This window comes from Sinohyriopsis cumingii, chromosome 7, assembly GCF_028554795.1.
Source record: "Sinohyriopsis cumingii isolate HCF-2022 chromosome 7, ASM2855479v2, whole genome shotgun sequence".
Lineage (NCBI taxonomy): Eukaryota > Metazoa > Mollusca > Bivalvia > Unionida > Unionidae > Sinohyriopsis > Sinohyriopsis cumingii.
Genome location: NC_142967.1, coordinates 103,472,493 through 103,489,078, shown reverse-complemented (window position 1 = coordinate 103,489,078; position 16,586 = coordinate 103,472,493). Strand labels below are relative to the sequence as shown.

Genomic DNA, 16,586 nt, shown 5'->3' with positions numbered 1-16,586 from the left:
ACATGCTTTTGCATACTTTCGGAGGGAGGATGTATGTCTATATTGCATCTAGTTCGCAATCTCTTAACGCTTAAATGGATGTGATCAGATGAGAAAAACAGTGGAACTAATTGCTTTTGGAAGAAAGAAAAAAAAACCTATGTATTATTTGCACTGTACATATTCTTGATAGAGATGAAATGATAAAGATTTTCAGGACCGTTAACTATTGCAGTACGTGGTTAGATCTGGATGGGATGCGGGAATTAAACCAACCAGACGTGTTTGCTTGTGTGATAGAGACAGACATAACACTATTCTTAAGAGAGATTATGGTTGCAAATTATATATAATATAGTATCTTAACATCTTGTTGAAATTATTAAAATCCACTAAGCGAAGAATCTAAGTAATGATACTGTATATCTTCTAATTTTTTCAGCACCTCCATTGGCTTATAAATTCGGAACGTCATTATCTTCAAGGAAAGTACCGACCGGAAGTTGCTGAAGTAAGCGACATATTTGTATGAACAAAAATGAGGTTGTACTCTATATCTTGGCTTGTGGTACTGATGTGTTTATGCGATGAAGGAAATTTCCAAACGGTCTCTAATAAACTCGCTTGCCTTAGTCTATACCTTCCAGGAATAAATGCTACTATGCATCCAAACGATTTTAAAGCTATATGGGATGAGTATTTAAAGACGATAGGTAGGACATTATATCGCTCTTTAAATATGACGGAGAAACTTAAGATCGCAGAGGACAGTTGCAAAGAAACAAAAAGTGACGATAAGCCTATATGTGCATTCAGAGATTTTGTTACCATTGGCAGCCTTATTATGGATGATCTCCTAAGAATACAAAATACGTTTAGTTCCATGTCCCTCTCTTATCCGAATTACTTTAGTCTTTATATCGGACCATGGCGCATGCATCCTCGTATTGCAAAACTTGAATGTTCTAAACCTTTGCTACCATTATGGAGATATTTAAAAGCGCTCTCCAATCTGACGTCATTCGATGAATTTTTTGCGATGAAGTTATTGCATGACAATATCAATGCGAAAGGACTTCGACAGGAAATTGATAGAATCTGCCCGGTTTCATCTACAGAAAATATCTGCATGATGAGGGTATGGACGAAGGTAGCAGATAAAATCGAAATATTATTGACTTATGCCGAACGAGATAAATGGGAAGACAGCTTTTCCAAACTGCTGAAAAATGCAATGAGGATATATTTGCAATCATTACAGATGGACGAGATGAAATCGATGTTAAAACCAGAGATATTCATGGCACGCCTTTTTGCTTTCGATAGCGATATCAAGAAATGGATTAAAGAGATCACCCTCTTCTTATTTGATTCCCTTAAAAACGATAATATTGAATCTCTACGTCCAGTGTTAGAATTACTGCCTTACAAGAGTGTGCTATCATGTGATGATACTGCAGAATTCCTATCGCTGAACAGGACTGAGTGTACGTTTTTCAATATAGTAAATTCGTTATCATTGTATCTTGCAGGAAAAAACAACATGACTAATACCAAGATAATAAGCACAAGCATAGATTATGAGGCATTCCTAAAACAAAAACGATTTGAGCAGATTTTAAATATTGGTGAAACAACACAGTATACCTTATCACTTGTGGCACAACATTTTAAATTAGCGATGACAAATAAATTTGCAGAACTCAGGAACTATTTCCAAACAGTAGCAGAGTTCGACAGGACACAGGCTCTAATTGATATAAATGACATTACTAGCACATTAGTAAAGTACAAAACTACATCAGAACAATCATCTAAAACACTTGACATTCTTATGAACGATATACTGAATGCAGCCTTGGCGGCAGCGATTGGGGACCAGATAGAAGCCGCTCTAGTATTAAGCTTTGCAATAGCAGAAGCATGTAATCCATTGAAAGCAATCTTTTCAGGTGGAACTGCAACTGGCATACTTGATGCAACTAAGGAAGTCTCTCAGGCCATGGTCAATGTTGCTAAAGCAGCCAAACTAAAAGAGGCTTTCGACAGCCTCATCATTGAGACCAGAAAATATGTTGAAAAACTCAGTAAAAATGACATATATTTAAACCTTATTTCCCATTTGATAAAAAATCTGCAGACTGCATTAGTATCATCGTCATCAGGTGACCTTAAAGCTCCAATAAATACATTCTTTGAGCTTTACGAAAATTATGAGCCAGCAATTGCAAAAGAAGACTTAAGTGCAATAAGTGCATGTTGGGAGAACTTTGTTGATGAAGCATGTGACATTTTAGACTCAACCTCTGGGATAGCTTCAGGTATAACCAAGACAATATTGGCTGCACAAAGAACCTGTCCGAATGCAAAAGTACAGGTTAAAAGGTTGATCACCATCTATGAAGAGATTTACGATTACCAGTTTGAACTGTTGGACAGCCTTTCGGCTTGTATGAGGGCTTTCACATCATTCCAGGCGGCTAAAGCGATAACTTCAGACTTAGACGCAACAAAGATTACACATGCTGACAACCCTGACATACTTGCCATGCTGGAGTTGCAATCAGTTTTCTCAATGATATCCCACAAAATATCTGTATTATCTGCCATAGATTCTTTATGCGATATATTAGAATATAAAGAAGGGCTTGTACCACCTGAGTGCATTGGTGCTAAAAAATCAATAACATCTATTCTGAGTAGAAATAAATTCACATGCATAACCTCTTTAGAATATCTGAGCATTCCTACAAAGCCTTCGAAGCCGGGAGATAAAGCATATATCAACCTGGATGATCTTTATGCCGGGAAAACTGTTACATTTAAGATTCCAGACAGTCTGTGGTTAATAGAGCACGAATGGATTGCACCGCATCAACAATATGATCAGATATTTGTTCAACGATTTGAGGTTTATCTTCCAGCTGTCAGCAAGAAAAACAAACAGGTATTGTTCAGCTATAATTTTAGAAAGAGCAATACTTGCATTTCAATGATGATGATGATGATGATGATGATGATAATGATGATAATAATAATAATAATAATAATAATAATAATAATAATAATAATAACAATGATGGGTAGTATATATATATATATATATATATATATATATATATATATATATATATATATATATATATATATATATATATATATATATATATATATATATATATATATATATGTCGCTATTTGCACCAGGACTAGTTTGTCTTTGTCTTTTAATTAAATAATTAATACTCTTAATGGGGCCCCGAGTAGCCGAGTGGTCTAAAGCGCTCACCGTTCCAGATCACTGCCATCTCACCTCTGTCTGCGTGGGTTCGAGTCCAAGACTCGGCTAGCGTGGGTACGTGGGAAAGCCTGCCAGTAGCTTCTCGTGGGTCGGTGGTTCTTCCCTGGGTTTTCCAGGGTTCTTCCTCCACCAGTTATACTGGCCGCCATGTATAGCCTATCCTGTGCTGAGAAATGGCGTTAAACCCTATAACAACAACAAATACTCTTAATACTGCTAGTGTCTTTACCTCGAGGGAATAGTGTGACCGAGAGGCATAAGGCCTGTACAGATCACGGACATCTCTCATCTGTTCAAGAGGGATCGAGTCTCGTGATCTGCGAATGTGGGAAACTTGTCAGGAGCTTCCCGTCAATAGGGGGTTCTTTGCAGGGCTATCCCGGATTGTTTTTTTCTACTACATATACTGTCCGCAGTGTATAGCCTATCATGATCTAAAAAATGCTGTTAAACTAACAACTACAACAAATTCAACCAACTTGTCTAATTATCTAACCACACCGAAATCAATGATCCACCCACACTAAAAACATAATATCTCACGGATGTACGTTTCAGCGTGGACTAACCCATGGACTAACCCATGAAGAGATATATGTTGTTTAGAAATTTCCACCCTCCGCCTTCTGCACCTTTAACAGTCGATACAAGGTTTACAAAATTCTAGCGAAAAGTGCCTAGATATACAGTAGTCGGACAATGACATAATCGTCAGGTTCTAATGAGACATTCATTAATTATTATGTTTCTCATATGAATTCATGATGATAGCACATCGTCCTCATTATTTGAAGGTACACATAACATTCACAGTCGAGATACAAACATTCTTGTGTTTTAGATGAGTCGGGTTTTCATGTTTAAAATTATGATAACACCAGATTTATATTAATTGTTCAAATTCTGCCAAGGTATACGATAATATTCGCTTTAAATACTATACATTATTCAAGTTCAATTCAAACGAATCGAGCACGGTACAAAGTGTATCGTTTTAATAACAATGTTGGCAAATATGGATATACATAAAAATAAAGGCTAAAATACATTCCCATAGCTCTATACCTAATACTTCTAGGCGTCATTGTTTGTCAGAAGAAAATTCCAACACAGAGCTTAGTCGGCGAAGAGGACTGCGAAAATCAACATTGTATATGTCATGAACTTTATCTTTGTCCCACCAAAAATGCATTTTATACGTTAGACGGAGAAGCGTATTGAGAGATATTATTCACGTTATAAGATTAAAAGTCATTTTTCCTTTACTTGATACCTATATGTCATAACAACATGTGAAAATATTCTTTTTAAATCTTTTTATATGGAGATAAACGTTTCATACAAGATTTCAGTAAGTCTTTGGATGACTTCTTTAGAAACATTTGATTAAGATTAGAAGCTATGGAGCAACTGAAGTTTGAACTAAAAAACATTTCACTTATATTTTATAAGAGCGGTGTTGGGGTACAAATATATAAATATGACTATGATGATTTACATATGTGAATATAGTAGTATATAATTGGAGAATTACATATCCTATAATTGTTTATATTTCATTTAATTTTGGCAGTATTATTTCAAATATGAGACTGAAAATTGCAAAAAGATTGAAAGAATAGCACATTTCCATGACATGCCATTTCCATACTTCTTAGGTGAAATCTCCATTATAGTTAATTAACTAAACTACCACTACTACTACTGCTACTACCCCTGCTGCTGCTGATGCTAATATAATAACAGGCATCTATTACAGACACAATCACTACGCTCGTTTTGACAAACAATAATTTTAATTTTGGAAGTGATGTTAGGTCAAGCCATTATTTTCTCATTGTGTCTACCAGCTGATTTGGACTGATCGTAGCAGTGTCCCTGTTCCTGTACAAATGGAATATTACTAGTAGACATCTTGTGAAACAGATTTAAGAAAGAGAATAGAGAAATACAAGCCTGAAACTGATCAGAACATTATAAGGATGGAATCGTCTTTCTTGATGCGGTAGAGGTACTATTATCATGGTAGAGGTAATATTATCAATCATCTATCCGATTCAGTAGTAAGTATATGTTCTCAATATCACTTGATTTCAATTACTTTCATCCAAAGGTCACCATATTGTTCTCTAAGGAAAATAAATTGCTCCACGGTGGCCAAACAATAGTACAAAGAAGGAAATGTATCGACGGCGACAAACTTAAACATATATATATATTTCGAAATAGGTGAATTACCCGATTTAAGCCCTCTGGAACTCAATATGCTATACATTTTTTATGAGCAAGGTTCACGTTGATGTGCAAGCAACTGTTGGAAATCAGCTCAGACCGCCTCACGGTACGGAATATATATTATCTCCCCGAGTGAAACTCGAATATACCTACAGAGAAGGGGAAAGTAGTCGGACGTGCCGGCAGAGCGAAGTTCCTAATCCTTACAATGATAACTGCCGAGATATGCCGAATATATGTCCAGTGACAACAGGTATTTTACATATTTTCGTTATATACTTCATAGACAAATCCCCCTTTCCATTCATTCAACACCAAAATGAAACAAGGCTCATAAAATCAAGGGTTGAGACAGTGGCTTTCTAATATACTTGAAGCATTGCATTAATCCCACATTCAATTTTATAAACATATCTCAAACCACAGAACATTATCATCACGCTCATTGCTTTCAACACTAATTTGATGGCCTACATTATTTTTGTTTTAAGTGTTTATAAACAACACTTTGTGCTAATTAACCGATACAATTATAAGAAAACGGTAGAAAAAGTGCATGTCTACAAAAAATTATTTAAACTATTGCACAATAATGTTGCAAACGTTCCCCACCAATAATGTGGTGTCATTTTACATGACATGGAAATTTATCTAGCTGAATACATAAGTAATATTACCTATTCAAATTCGCTTGTATTGTATAGTACAATATAACTCTTCAAAGAGATAATATTTTCCCTCTAAGTCCTTCCCTTTGCATCCTTGTAGCCGCGAAATGAAATATAAACCATTACTACACTTGCAGGCTCAAGGTAAGCTAAATATTTGTATATTAAATAAAATGTCATCAATATTCTAAAATAAATAGGTTGTTTTCCTAATTTCGTATTTAAACCAAGCAAACAGTTTGCAAAATTTGTCATATAACTTCGTCCTAAAACGGATTTATCAATTATGCTCATCAATACCACTGCATGTTCTTGTATAAATCTTTTGCAAACATTGCTATGGATAGGTCTAAAATTACTTACCACGCCTAAAGCTTTGAAATGTGCTATCAATTGCTGTACATTTTCTTTAATGATTTGTTCTAACTTTCACCAAATGAGAAGCTAACTTTGAATCAATGCTCTTGAGATTTCCTTTACATTTTTATATAAAAGCTGAATATCTATCCACATTCCATCTGTTATCTTATACAATTCCAGTATTTCCTGCTTTGCCTGTACAATTATAACACAAGTCTTGCGAGTTATATTAAATTTCTCTTCTTTTTATACCTTTGTGAAGTATACTTAGTCATGTATCTATCGGGATGAATACTTTGCAAGGAAGCTTTTAATCCTAATTAGGTCAATTGTTGCAAAATAAGTTTGAGGTAATAAGATCAATTTTGGAGAAAGATTGATTCATCATCTGTAGAAGTAACTTTGGAAAAGACGAAAATATATATAAATAGATGAACGTGAATAATAATAATAATGGTAGTCTCTCGAGCCGAGGAAGAGAAGTTGTGCGATCTCATTCAACGGTGGACGCGCATGTAGCTCCTGAGTCCAAATTCCGATGCTCACAGGTGGTTGCAGGTGGGGCATGGGACACCGGTGGTTGGTGGTATTTGTGATACAGTTCTGTGACGTCTCTCCCGAATTGCAGGAAGACGCTGGCGGCAGTCATCCTCAAAGGTAGAACAGGCTTTTCTGGTCAGCTCTCGCCAATGGCTTCTGTCTAAGGCAGCGATCTCGAGCAGTCGGGGTAGGAGGTCTGTCCATTTGATGTTCATCTTGAGGTTGTCTTTGTACCTCTTATGAGGGCGGCCTTGGTTTCGGTTTCCCTGGGCTAGCTCGCCATAGAACAACTGCTTTGGGATTCTGCTTTGATCCATGCGGATGACATGGCCAGTCCAACGAAGCTGGGCCTGGATTAGTTTGGCTTCGATGCTTGTTGTGTTGGCTCTGTCAAGGACTTCCTGGTTGGTGATTCGGTCCTGCCACCTGATCCGCAAAATGGATCTTAGGGAGCGCTGGTGGAATTGTTCCAACTGACTGATATGTCTTCGGTAGAGTGTCCACGTTTCACAGCCATACAAGAGAGACGTGAGGACAACTGCATTGTACACTTTCATCTTTGTTGACAGGCGTATGTCCTTGTGCTGCAAAACTTTGGTTCGAAGTCGTCCTAGTACTTGACTGGCTTTTCGGATCCTCGCAGTGATTTATTTGTCCAGTGATCCGTCACTAGATATTGTGCTGCCAATGTATTTGAAACTGTCCACATTCTTCAGCTACGTGTCGCCAATGGTGATACAGGGTTGTGAGGGGACAGTGGTTGGGGCGGGCTGGAATAGGACTTCTGTCTTTCCTAGGCTGATTGTGAGTCCAAATTAGTTGGAGGCGTCACAGAGAATCTGTCCATGATTGTCTGTAGGTGAGTCTCTAGCAGCAGGGAAGTTGTACAGACCAGTGCTTCCAGGCCAAATAAAGCTTCCTACGCGAACTTTCTCCGTAGAAGCCTCGGATTTCATTTTTACAGCCTTCTACGGAGATCAATTTTCGTGCATTCCAGACCAAGTGCATCGGGTGGTCGCGCCGTGTGTGTTAGTAAATATAGCGTTCGAGACAGGAAAAATAAATGTCAGGGAATAAATTTTTGTGTTAATTTTTTTGTTGCATGGTGGGGCTGCTTTTTCATGAATAAATTTGATCAAGACCAATTCGATACCGACTGTGTGGATCATGAAGATTTATCGTGATGAAACCATGCGGCGTTGCCTGAGCGCGACTGAACAAATTTTTAGATTTATTTATGTCCATGTCACCGTTGCACCAGGTCTGATGAATATTTCTCAGCGTGTGCGTGTCTACGCCATTGAACACCGATAAAATATTGCAATTGTCCCTAATCACCTTCGGAATCTGCGTATATCTCTGTGTTACGTAAATAACATCGGTGTTCTTGTGTCTGCCACGCGAGAATATCCTAGCCGGGTTGGTCTGCTTTTCCAGCATAACATCGTCGAATACAACAAGATTATTAATATCGCCGTCCAAATTCTCCACGGATGGAGCTTCATTGATGTCTGTGATGAATTCGATTGTGCCTTCGTCGGTATTGTCGCTAAATTCCTTTAACACTTGATAACAACGTTGATCGTCCACGGATGGTGCAACCAAGTACAATTTGTCCCATTTTAGCCATCGCATGATCAAATTCAGTAACAATTGTGTCTTACCAGATCCAGATGGACCGATGATTATCATTCTAATCGAATTCGGTAATTCCGCATGATGTTTTACCTGCTCGCGTCGTTTCGTGGCTGAAAAATCAATTACATTCATGTTACTAGAATACATGGATCTATATTGTGTTAAGTGCCGCACGCACACAGCTACGATAAATCCAACCGAAATCGTTACACGCAACAACAGAAATGCGATCTCAGGTGAATGCGAAGTTTGTAAGACGCGCAAGTTCAGATTTGTAAAAAAAGAAATAGAAGAACCGGAGGACATATCGCAGCCTCCTTGACAAATCTACCTGGGACCCCCTGGGCAAAATATCCCGGAGAAAGGCATCTGCCAGGGTATAATTATTGTGGACCCGGAACGGGGCTCGATATCAGACTCGACGATAATGACCAACCAAAGCAAGGTGAAGATCCGGTAAACTCTATCGATAAAGCTTGTTACTACCACGATCTTGCATATCGCAGCGGAGATTTACAACAAAGGCATCTCGCTGATATCAAGCTAATTCACGCACTAGACGCGATTCCTAATAAAAGTTTCAAAGAAAAATTGGCAACTTGGTTGATAAAAGGCGCTATGAAAGGCAAATTAGTATTCGGTGCTGGTAAATAATATGGAGCAGATATATTATTCTCCGCGAGGATTTTGGCGAGGAAAATCAGCGATTGCCAAACTCGCTAAAGCCGCTAAAGTAAAATCATCCTTCGCAGAATCGTGGTTATCAAAACAGGCAATTTGGCAAATATATCTCCCTCCGCCTAAAAAAATACCATACGCGAGTTTTACCGTCAGTGTCCCTAATGAGGTCCATCAGGCTGATCTTATGTTTCTTCCTCACGATACCGTTGACGGCGTCACGTACAAATACGTTTTGACCATCGTCGATATCACCAGCAGGTACAAGGAAGCAGAGCCATTATCGAATAAAACAGCGACGGAAATTGCTAAGGCATTTAATGAAATTTATTCACGATCCCCGTTGACATGGCCAAATCTTCTTCAGGTTGATCCAGGTCGAGAATTTCTTGGCGCGGTTACTTCATTGATGAAAAAAAATAATGTGAAAATCCGACGCGGTATCGTAGGTGTTCATCACAATCAAGCTATCGTCGAAAGATTCAATAAAACTCTCGCAGAACGATTATTCGGATACCAATACGCGCGTGAATTTATTCAGGATAATCGATCTCACGATTGGGTATCAAGATTGCCTCATGTAATTAACGCTCTGAATAACGAAGTAACTCGAACAATAGCAATGAAACCCGCAATTGCAATTACAAAATCGAATATACCCCTAAAGCGAGATTCCACAATTCAGCCTGTACTAGGTAGCGTCACAGTCAGATATTTGTATAAAGAAGGCGAGGCTGAAGGAGGCAGAAAAAGAGCAACCGACCCAACCTGGAGCGTCACAACTCACAAAATATCCGCCGTAACAAGATCGTCAGGAAGACCAGTGATTTATATCCTAGATTCGTTAGCGCCTCAACGCGGATTTACCAAGGAAGAATTACAAATAGTCCCCGAAGATACTCAACTACCGCCAGCGTCATTGAGATAATTTACTCGAATTCGTCCTAACTGAGATAATTTTCTTACTCTCGACACGGCCAAATATACCAAATTTGACCAAGAAATTCTGTCATCGACGATCCAAACTTGTCCATCTACGGTCAATCCTTGTGACGAGTGTATCGTTGTTGCGTAGCCTAATTTCCACGGTGATTTTTCTGCATTTATCGCGTCATTAACGAGATTAATATCAACGAAGATAATATCATTCAGGACCAAAATCTTTTCCTCTCCACATGGCAAAATAATATTAATATTTTGTCGCCTAGTATCAGTGGGCCTATAGCATAGCGGTACCTGCAGCGTTGGAAATTTCTCGCAATGTAGTTTGAATAACATTTCCTGAATAATATCACGAATAATTTTCCTACTAGCGACAATCAGATGATCGGGACGCCACAAATTTAGAAACTCGTTCATCGGAGTCTCGTCGATTATTTTCCTCATGACGTCACACTGAATCTTATTCGGTTGTAATCGAATCAATTTTTTGAATTCGGTCAACAAAATATCTGTAGATCTATAATCAGCGTCGATTTCCTCATAATAGTCAACAAAGTTTCTGAGCCATTTGTGAGGCGATTCGCCATCAATAGGATTAGGTTGGCCGTGATCACCGCACATTATCACAGCGGTATTTTTCCCTTCCAGCCAAGTCAAGATCGATTTTAAAATATCTAAATTTACTGTGCAAATCTCATCAAATATTATGATTTTGTTGACATATTTGTCTCCCATACGCACCGAATCCCATGATCCGCCACTATACTTGAAATAACTGTGATACGTGCAAGAATTAACGCCACGCTGCCTTATTTCTCGTGCTAATCTATGTGTCGGAGTTAATACAATCATGTCAGAATTTGCAAATAAATTTATCACTCGCGTTGTTTTACCGCTACCACCAGGTCCATTTAGGTAAACGAATTTGCTGCGTGAAATTGGGTCAAACGCAGATGCGGCCGCCGAAGATTCCAAAATCAAAGATTTTTCAAATCTACCCCGATGAAATTCATCGCAATCTTCGACATCGGCGTCTTCACAATAATCTAGGATATCCTCGTTTTTTATCCTCCAGGTTCCCCATGAGCTACCATCGGTGATTAAATTTTCCAACCTATCTTGGTATTTTTTATCGATATAAAACGAATCCGTCGCGACCCTTACTGCGATATCAGAAAATTTATTTATCATCGAGAGTAAATTTATACTTACATAGGCGAGCATCGACGACCGCAAATGCGTATATTGCGCTGATTCTCCGTCAAGGTAACTAATCACGGTACCTAATTTTGCTCCATCAATGATAATATTCTCTCTGTTGCAAAATATTCCTCGTGATACCGTATCTGCGATTATAAAATCCATCTCGGCGTCGTTGATAAATAATCTAGCGTGTCGATGTTTGTGATCAACGGATCCACCTTGAGTAAATTTACCGATTATTTTTCTTCCTATATCTTTCGCGTTGTCACAGTCCGTCGGCAAGCACACCTCGATCTGTTTTCTGTAAGATACAATCGCCTCGCTCACCGTCAACGACACTAACATCGACGAATCTAGCATATATCTCAATAACACCGTAGGGACCCAACGGCGCTGAGAGAAATGCTTGCCAAACCAAATGTAGCAGATTTTATGTAGATTTTCAGCAAACTCGAATGACGTAACGCAAGCGAATCCGGTCATGACAAAATCAGGCAATGGTCCGTTAATTGCTACTCTTGTCATCTCGCTGGTAGGATGGCCGAATTTAGCAAAATAATCTGCACAATTGCCATATCCAAGGAAACTTCCAGGATAACACGCACTCATGTCAACGGAGATCATATCTTCGAAATCGTACTTGGTATTCCACAATCCGCCATGGCCATACTCGATACAACTAAGTTGAATATCAGCGAGGAATTCGTTCCTCGTAGGCTTCCACGAGTTTTTCTCTCTAGCGGCGTGAGCAGCAACAGACGGAATTAAAGCAATTTGTTAATAATTGATCGGGATTCGAAGAATATTTCACCGCGAGTTTTTTCATCGACTCGTGTAATATTTCGTCTCTGTAAATATCACCGCATGGTAGGATAAATTGATCGTATCTTTCCTCGCTCGAAAACATCCATATCGATATTGGATCAGATGCGCTTAATTTTTTGATAAATCTAAACATGGCATCGGAATTATCTTTCGCAACATCCGCCGTGGAAAATTCCACGGGATAAAATTTAACCACACGATCCCGCGGAAATATCATTACCGAATGCGACCACGCGTGGGAGTTATGATCGATAATCTCGATTGGTGCTCCTCGGGATCTGTACGGCGACGAGTATAATATTTCTCCCGATAACGTTTTCACCGTGATTGGAAATTTAAGTTTTTTACTCAACGCAGCTACATCGTCCACCGATGCACCATCAGCGACAGTCTTCGCCCACGCGTTAATTTTATCCAACCTTAATTGTGTCAAACCAGATCCACGTCGAGCGTTTTTCATATGTTCGATAACACGCTCAGCCACGCAATTTATCATCGGTGATTCTTTCATCGCAGGTAGGTTTTTTACGTCCGGATTGTTATTCAGCCGATAAATTCCATAAACAACAGCGCTGGCTGGATAGGATCTAGCATAATAAGGGCGATCGATTCCCAGTAACAATCCGGGTTTAGAATTTTTATCAAAAACAACGTTTTTCTTACCACCACGCACAGGATCTCGCTTATCGCGAATAATCCAGGTATCATCAGGCATTTGTGCGATAAATTTTATTCCAAAGATAAATCGCTCTTCTTTGTGTTCGGTTTTTATATGCTCGATTATTTTCTTAGCTCGCTCCAGGTTCATCGTAGCATCAATAGAATTTGTTTTCCATGTCGACCAAGTGTGAACAGCTCCATCATCGAAGAACTCTTTCTTGGCTCGATCAACCTCAGGAATAATATATTCTGCATCATCAAGATCAAATATATCCATGATTATATTTTAGACATATGTTTAAATTATATGCATTGCAAATGGATACTAATCGGCTCAACAAATAATTGTGACAAATCTTGCAGAGGCGATTATTGCAGCGCTCATATACATGCGATTCGGCGTGGCAGTAAAGGACCACAACGTTGCTTAGTTTGTCAAGTTGGCACGCGAGGGAAAACTCGATTGTGTTTGGCATGTGGAGGAAAGAATTATCGGGAATTGCGGAGATATTACGAAAAAAGATCTTCGTCGGTGATAACATGCGAAGAAGATTATATTAATCGATTCAAAGCAAATAACGATTTAGACATATAGATTATCATATATGAATCCAAAATCAACGATTCCAGAAACAACAATGACATGCGAGTTTAAATCTCATCCAACGATCACGGAATACGAGTCGTCGTCCGATGGTATCGTTAGGAATATTAAGACGAAGAATCGGATCGGTAGGGTTTGTAATTCAGGTTATCTTGTTTTTACCATCAACAAAAACAAAAAACGAAGATGCGCAAGTTATTTTTTTCATAAGTTTGTATTCGAATGTTTCAACGGACCAATACAAGTCGGTCTTGTTATCGACCACATCGACGGAGATAAACTTAACAACAAACTGTCAAATCTTCGGGTGGTAACTCCGAGTGAAAATTCCAAATTTGGTAATGCCGGTGGCGTACGGCGACCAGCTAAGGCAGTTAAATCAGTAAATCGAGAAATAAATGAGGAAATTGTATTCACATCGATGAATGCCGCTGCAAGATATTTTAGTATTAATCCAGCATCGGTGCAACGTGTGACAGAAAAAATAATCAACGCGACATTCTCCTACAAACTCGGCTCATGGATCGAATTTTATTATATTCCAATAATATCCGATTCGGAAAGTGAAATCGAAGATTTTTGAAATTGAAGATTACAAATATAAATATAAATGAACGAGGAAAACGTAAACAACATCATCGAAGCTATCGAGGATCTGAAAAACAGAAACATAAATTTATCTTCGGATTTGGACGCAGGTAAAATCCGGTCCGAATTTGAAACGATCGTCCAAGGAAAACTCGAGTACAGGTACACGCTACCATCCGAATATAAGTTTATAAAGAAAATCCAGATTGCCATGTACCAATCGCTTGCGTATGTCAGCGATGATCAAATCGAGGATTTCGTTAAATTATCGACGCTGGTAGAAAAAGTAAGGTCGAGTTTATCAGACGAGTACGAGTCAAGAAAAATTACCAGCTCGCGCGTCAGGCAGCTAAAAAAGCTGGTTGATGAGAGTAAAATTAGAATCGAAGATTCTTAAAAATTTCTATCAACAAAAAAAAAACAAAATTTCAAGAATCTCCGATTCTAATTTTTATTATTTTTTTTAATTATTTTACTGAAATTGTGCAATTTTCTTGTTTCTGACTACCATTTACCCCATCAAAAACATAAAATTATATAAATTACTCAATTTGACGGGTATTTACCCCAACAGATTTACGAAATTATATAAATTACTCAATTTGACGGGTATTTACCCCATCAAAATTAAGAAATTTACTAATTTTGAAAAATTTCCTGGTTTTTATTTATTTTTTTGGTTATTTTTCTCTGGCGGGCAGATTTTTTACGATCTCACCAGCAAGTTGATACTCAGTGTTTCCCCGCGTATATCAAGCAAATTTCCATTCTGGTCCGATAATAATCGATTGTGGCATCGCAGGTAAAACGGATTTACTGGCTCTTTTATTATCAAAAAACCCGGAGATGCGCTAGGTGAAAACGAATATAAGATAAATCCCTGCTGCACCTGCTCTGACACAGACGCATCTGCGTTATAGCTACCTTCAACGACGTCCGCGTGAAGATAAATCGCGATAACCTCTGTTATATTAACGATACCTGGCGAGATATGCCGTCCCCCTTCCGTTTGATCATTATTGTGTTTGAGAATTGATTCTGATTGTATTTTTTTAGCCCACGCGGCGTGTAATTTCGGAAATAACTCATCGATGGTATCAGTAACAGATTTTCTCATTTTATCAACGTCATAATCGGGAAATTTGAAATTTGGTAGCGTTTCCTCGGTTAATCCAAATACTCTCATGAATTTTTGTTTTTCTCCTGAATTTCTGATCAACGTGAAGCTGCTAATAGGAAGAACATAATCGGCAATTGATATATCATCGGTTATCGCCCGAATGAACATGTCGTGATAATATTCAACATCATTCGCGAGTTGATTTAAAATCTTCACACGTCCGATAATTTCGCTGCATGAACCTGATTTATTTAAGATGCATTCATGAAAGGATTCCCGCAATAAATTTAAATGTAATTTATGTTCTTGATTAAATTCGTTGATGGTTTTTCTTATCATGATGCCTTCTATGGGGAATATTGTCCTGTTAATGTTAGTAGCGTCGAAGATTTTCACGCCGGGGGGAATTTGGGGAAGAACCAACCACGAGAGAATTCTTTCGTCCCTAAAAGTAAAAGCGAACATCAACATGTTAAATTTGTGGATGTTCACGAGGCCGATGGCAGTGAGGATTAGAGACTTGTGTTTGATATCTCCGTACCATCCCTCATCAGTAGTAAAATCAGATTTTTTTGGTTCCGGTTGCTCTGGAGGAGCTTCCTCGTGCCAACCTGGAATAAAAACATCTGGTTTTTCTGGTTTTTCCAGAGGTGGGATTTCAGGCCAACCTAGCACTGTCCTAATCGATGATTGGTAAATATCGACGATATATGGCGATTTTACCTCGATTATCGATGACAGCGTTGGTTCGTGTGCTAATATTTTTATTCCTGGCTTAGCATCGCCGGTTATATTTGATATCCTACTGGTAAGTTCCTTATCGATTTGCTCAATTTCGTAACTGCCTGTTGGTATGCCAACGACGATCCAATCGGGAGTTCCATCGGGACGGTTTTTATTGGCAAAAACAAGCGAATTATTCGGCGATAATCTACCGAATGGTTTTGATCTAACATTGGGCCAGCTGTTATAGACGCGTAACTGTGACAGCGCAATTTCTTTAACGCTAATTGGTGTTGGAAAATCGATACTAAATTCTGGCTTGGTTGAACTTGCCGATATCAGCGTTGTTATCGGTGGTGTCGTGTTTGTCACGATTTGAGCTAGTTCCGACATTATTGATATTCATTTGTTCAATCTCAGAATAGATATTTACCATCATGGAAAATTCTAGATCGGATATAACGCCGTCGTTGAGACTCTCAGAAAGCAGCGATGATAATTTCGAATACGCCTCGTTGACCT

General features: G+C 38.5%; 1 protein-coding gene across 1 annotated transcript in view; it reads left to right on the top strand.

Annotated features, from left to right (window-relative positions):
- Nucleotides 1-659: 659 nt before the first annotated feature.
- Nucleotides 660-16,586, top strand: part of LOC149795848 (uncharacterized) — a 33,503-nt gene continuing 17,576 nt past the window's right edge. The window contains exons 1-2 of the mRNA XM_089964146.1: nucleotides 660-2,926; nucleotides 5,570-5,768. Coding sequence (XP_089820272.1) covers nucleotides 719-2,926; nucleotides 5,570-5,768 — 2,407 coding nt within the window. The 5' untranslated portion in view covers nucleotides 660-718. The remainder of the gene's footprint in view (nucleotides 2,927-5,569; nucleotides 5,769-16,586) is intronic.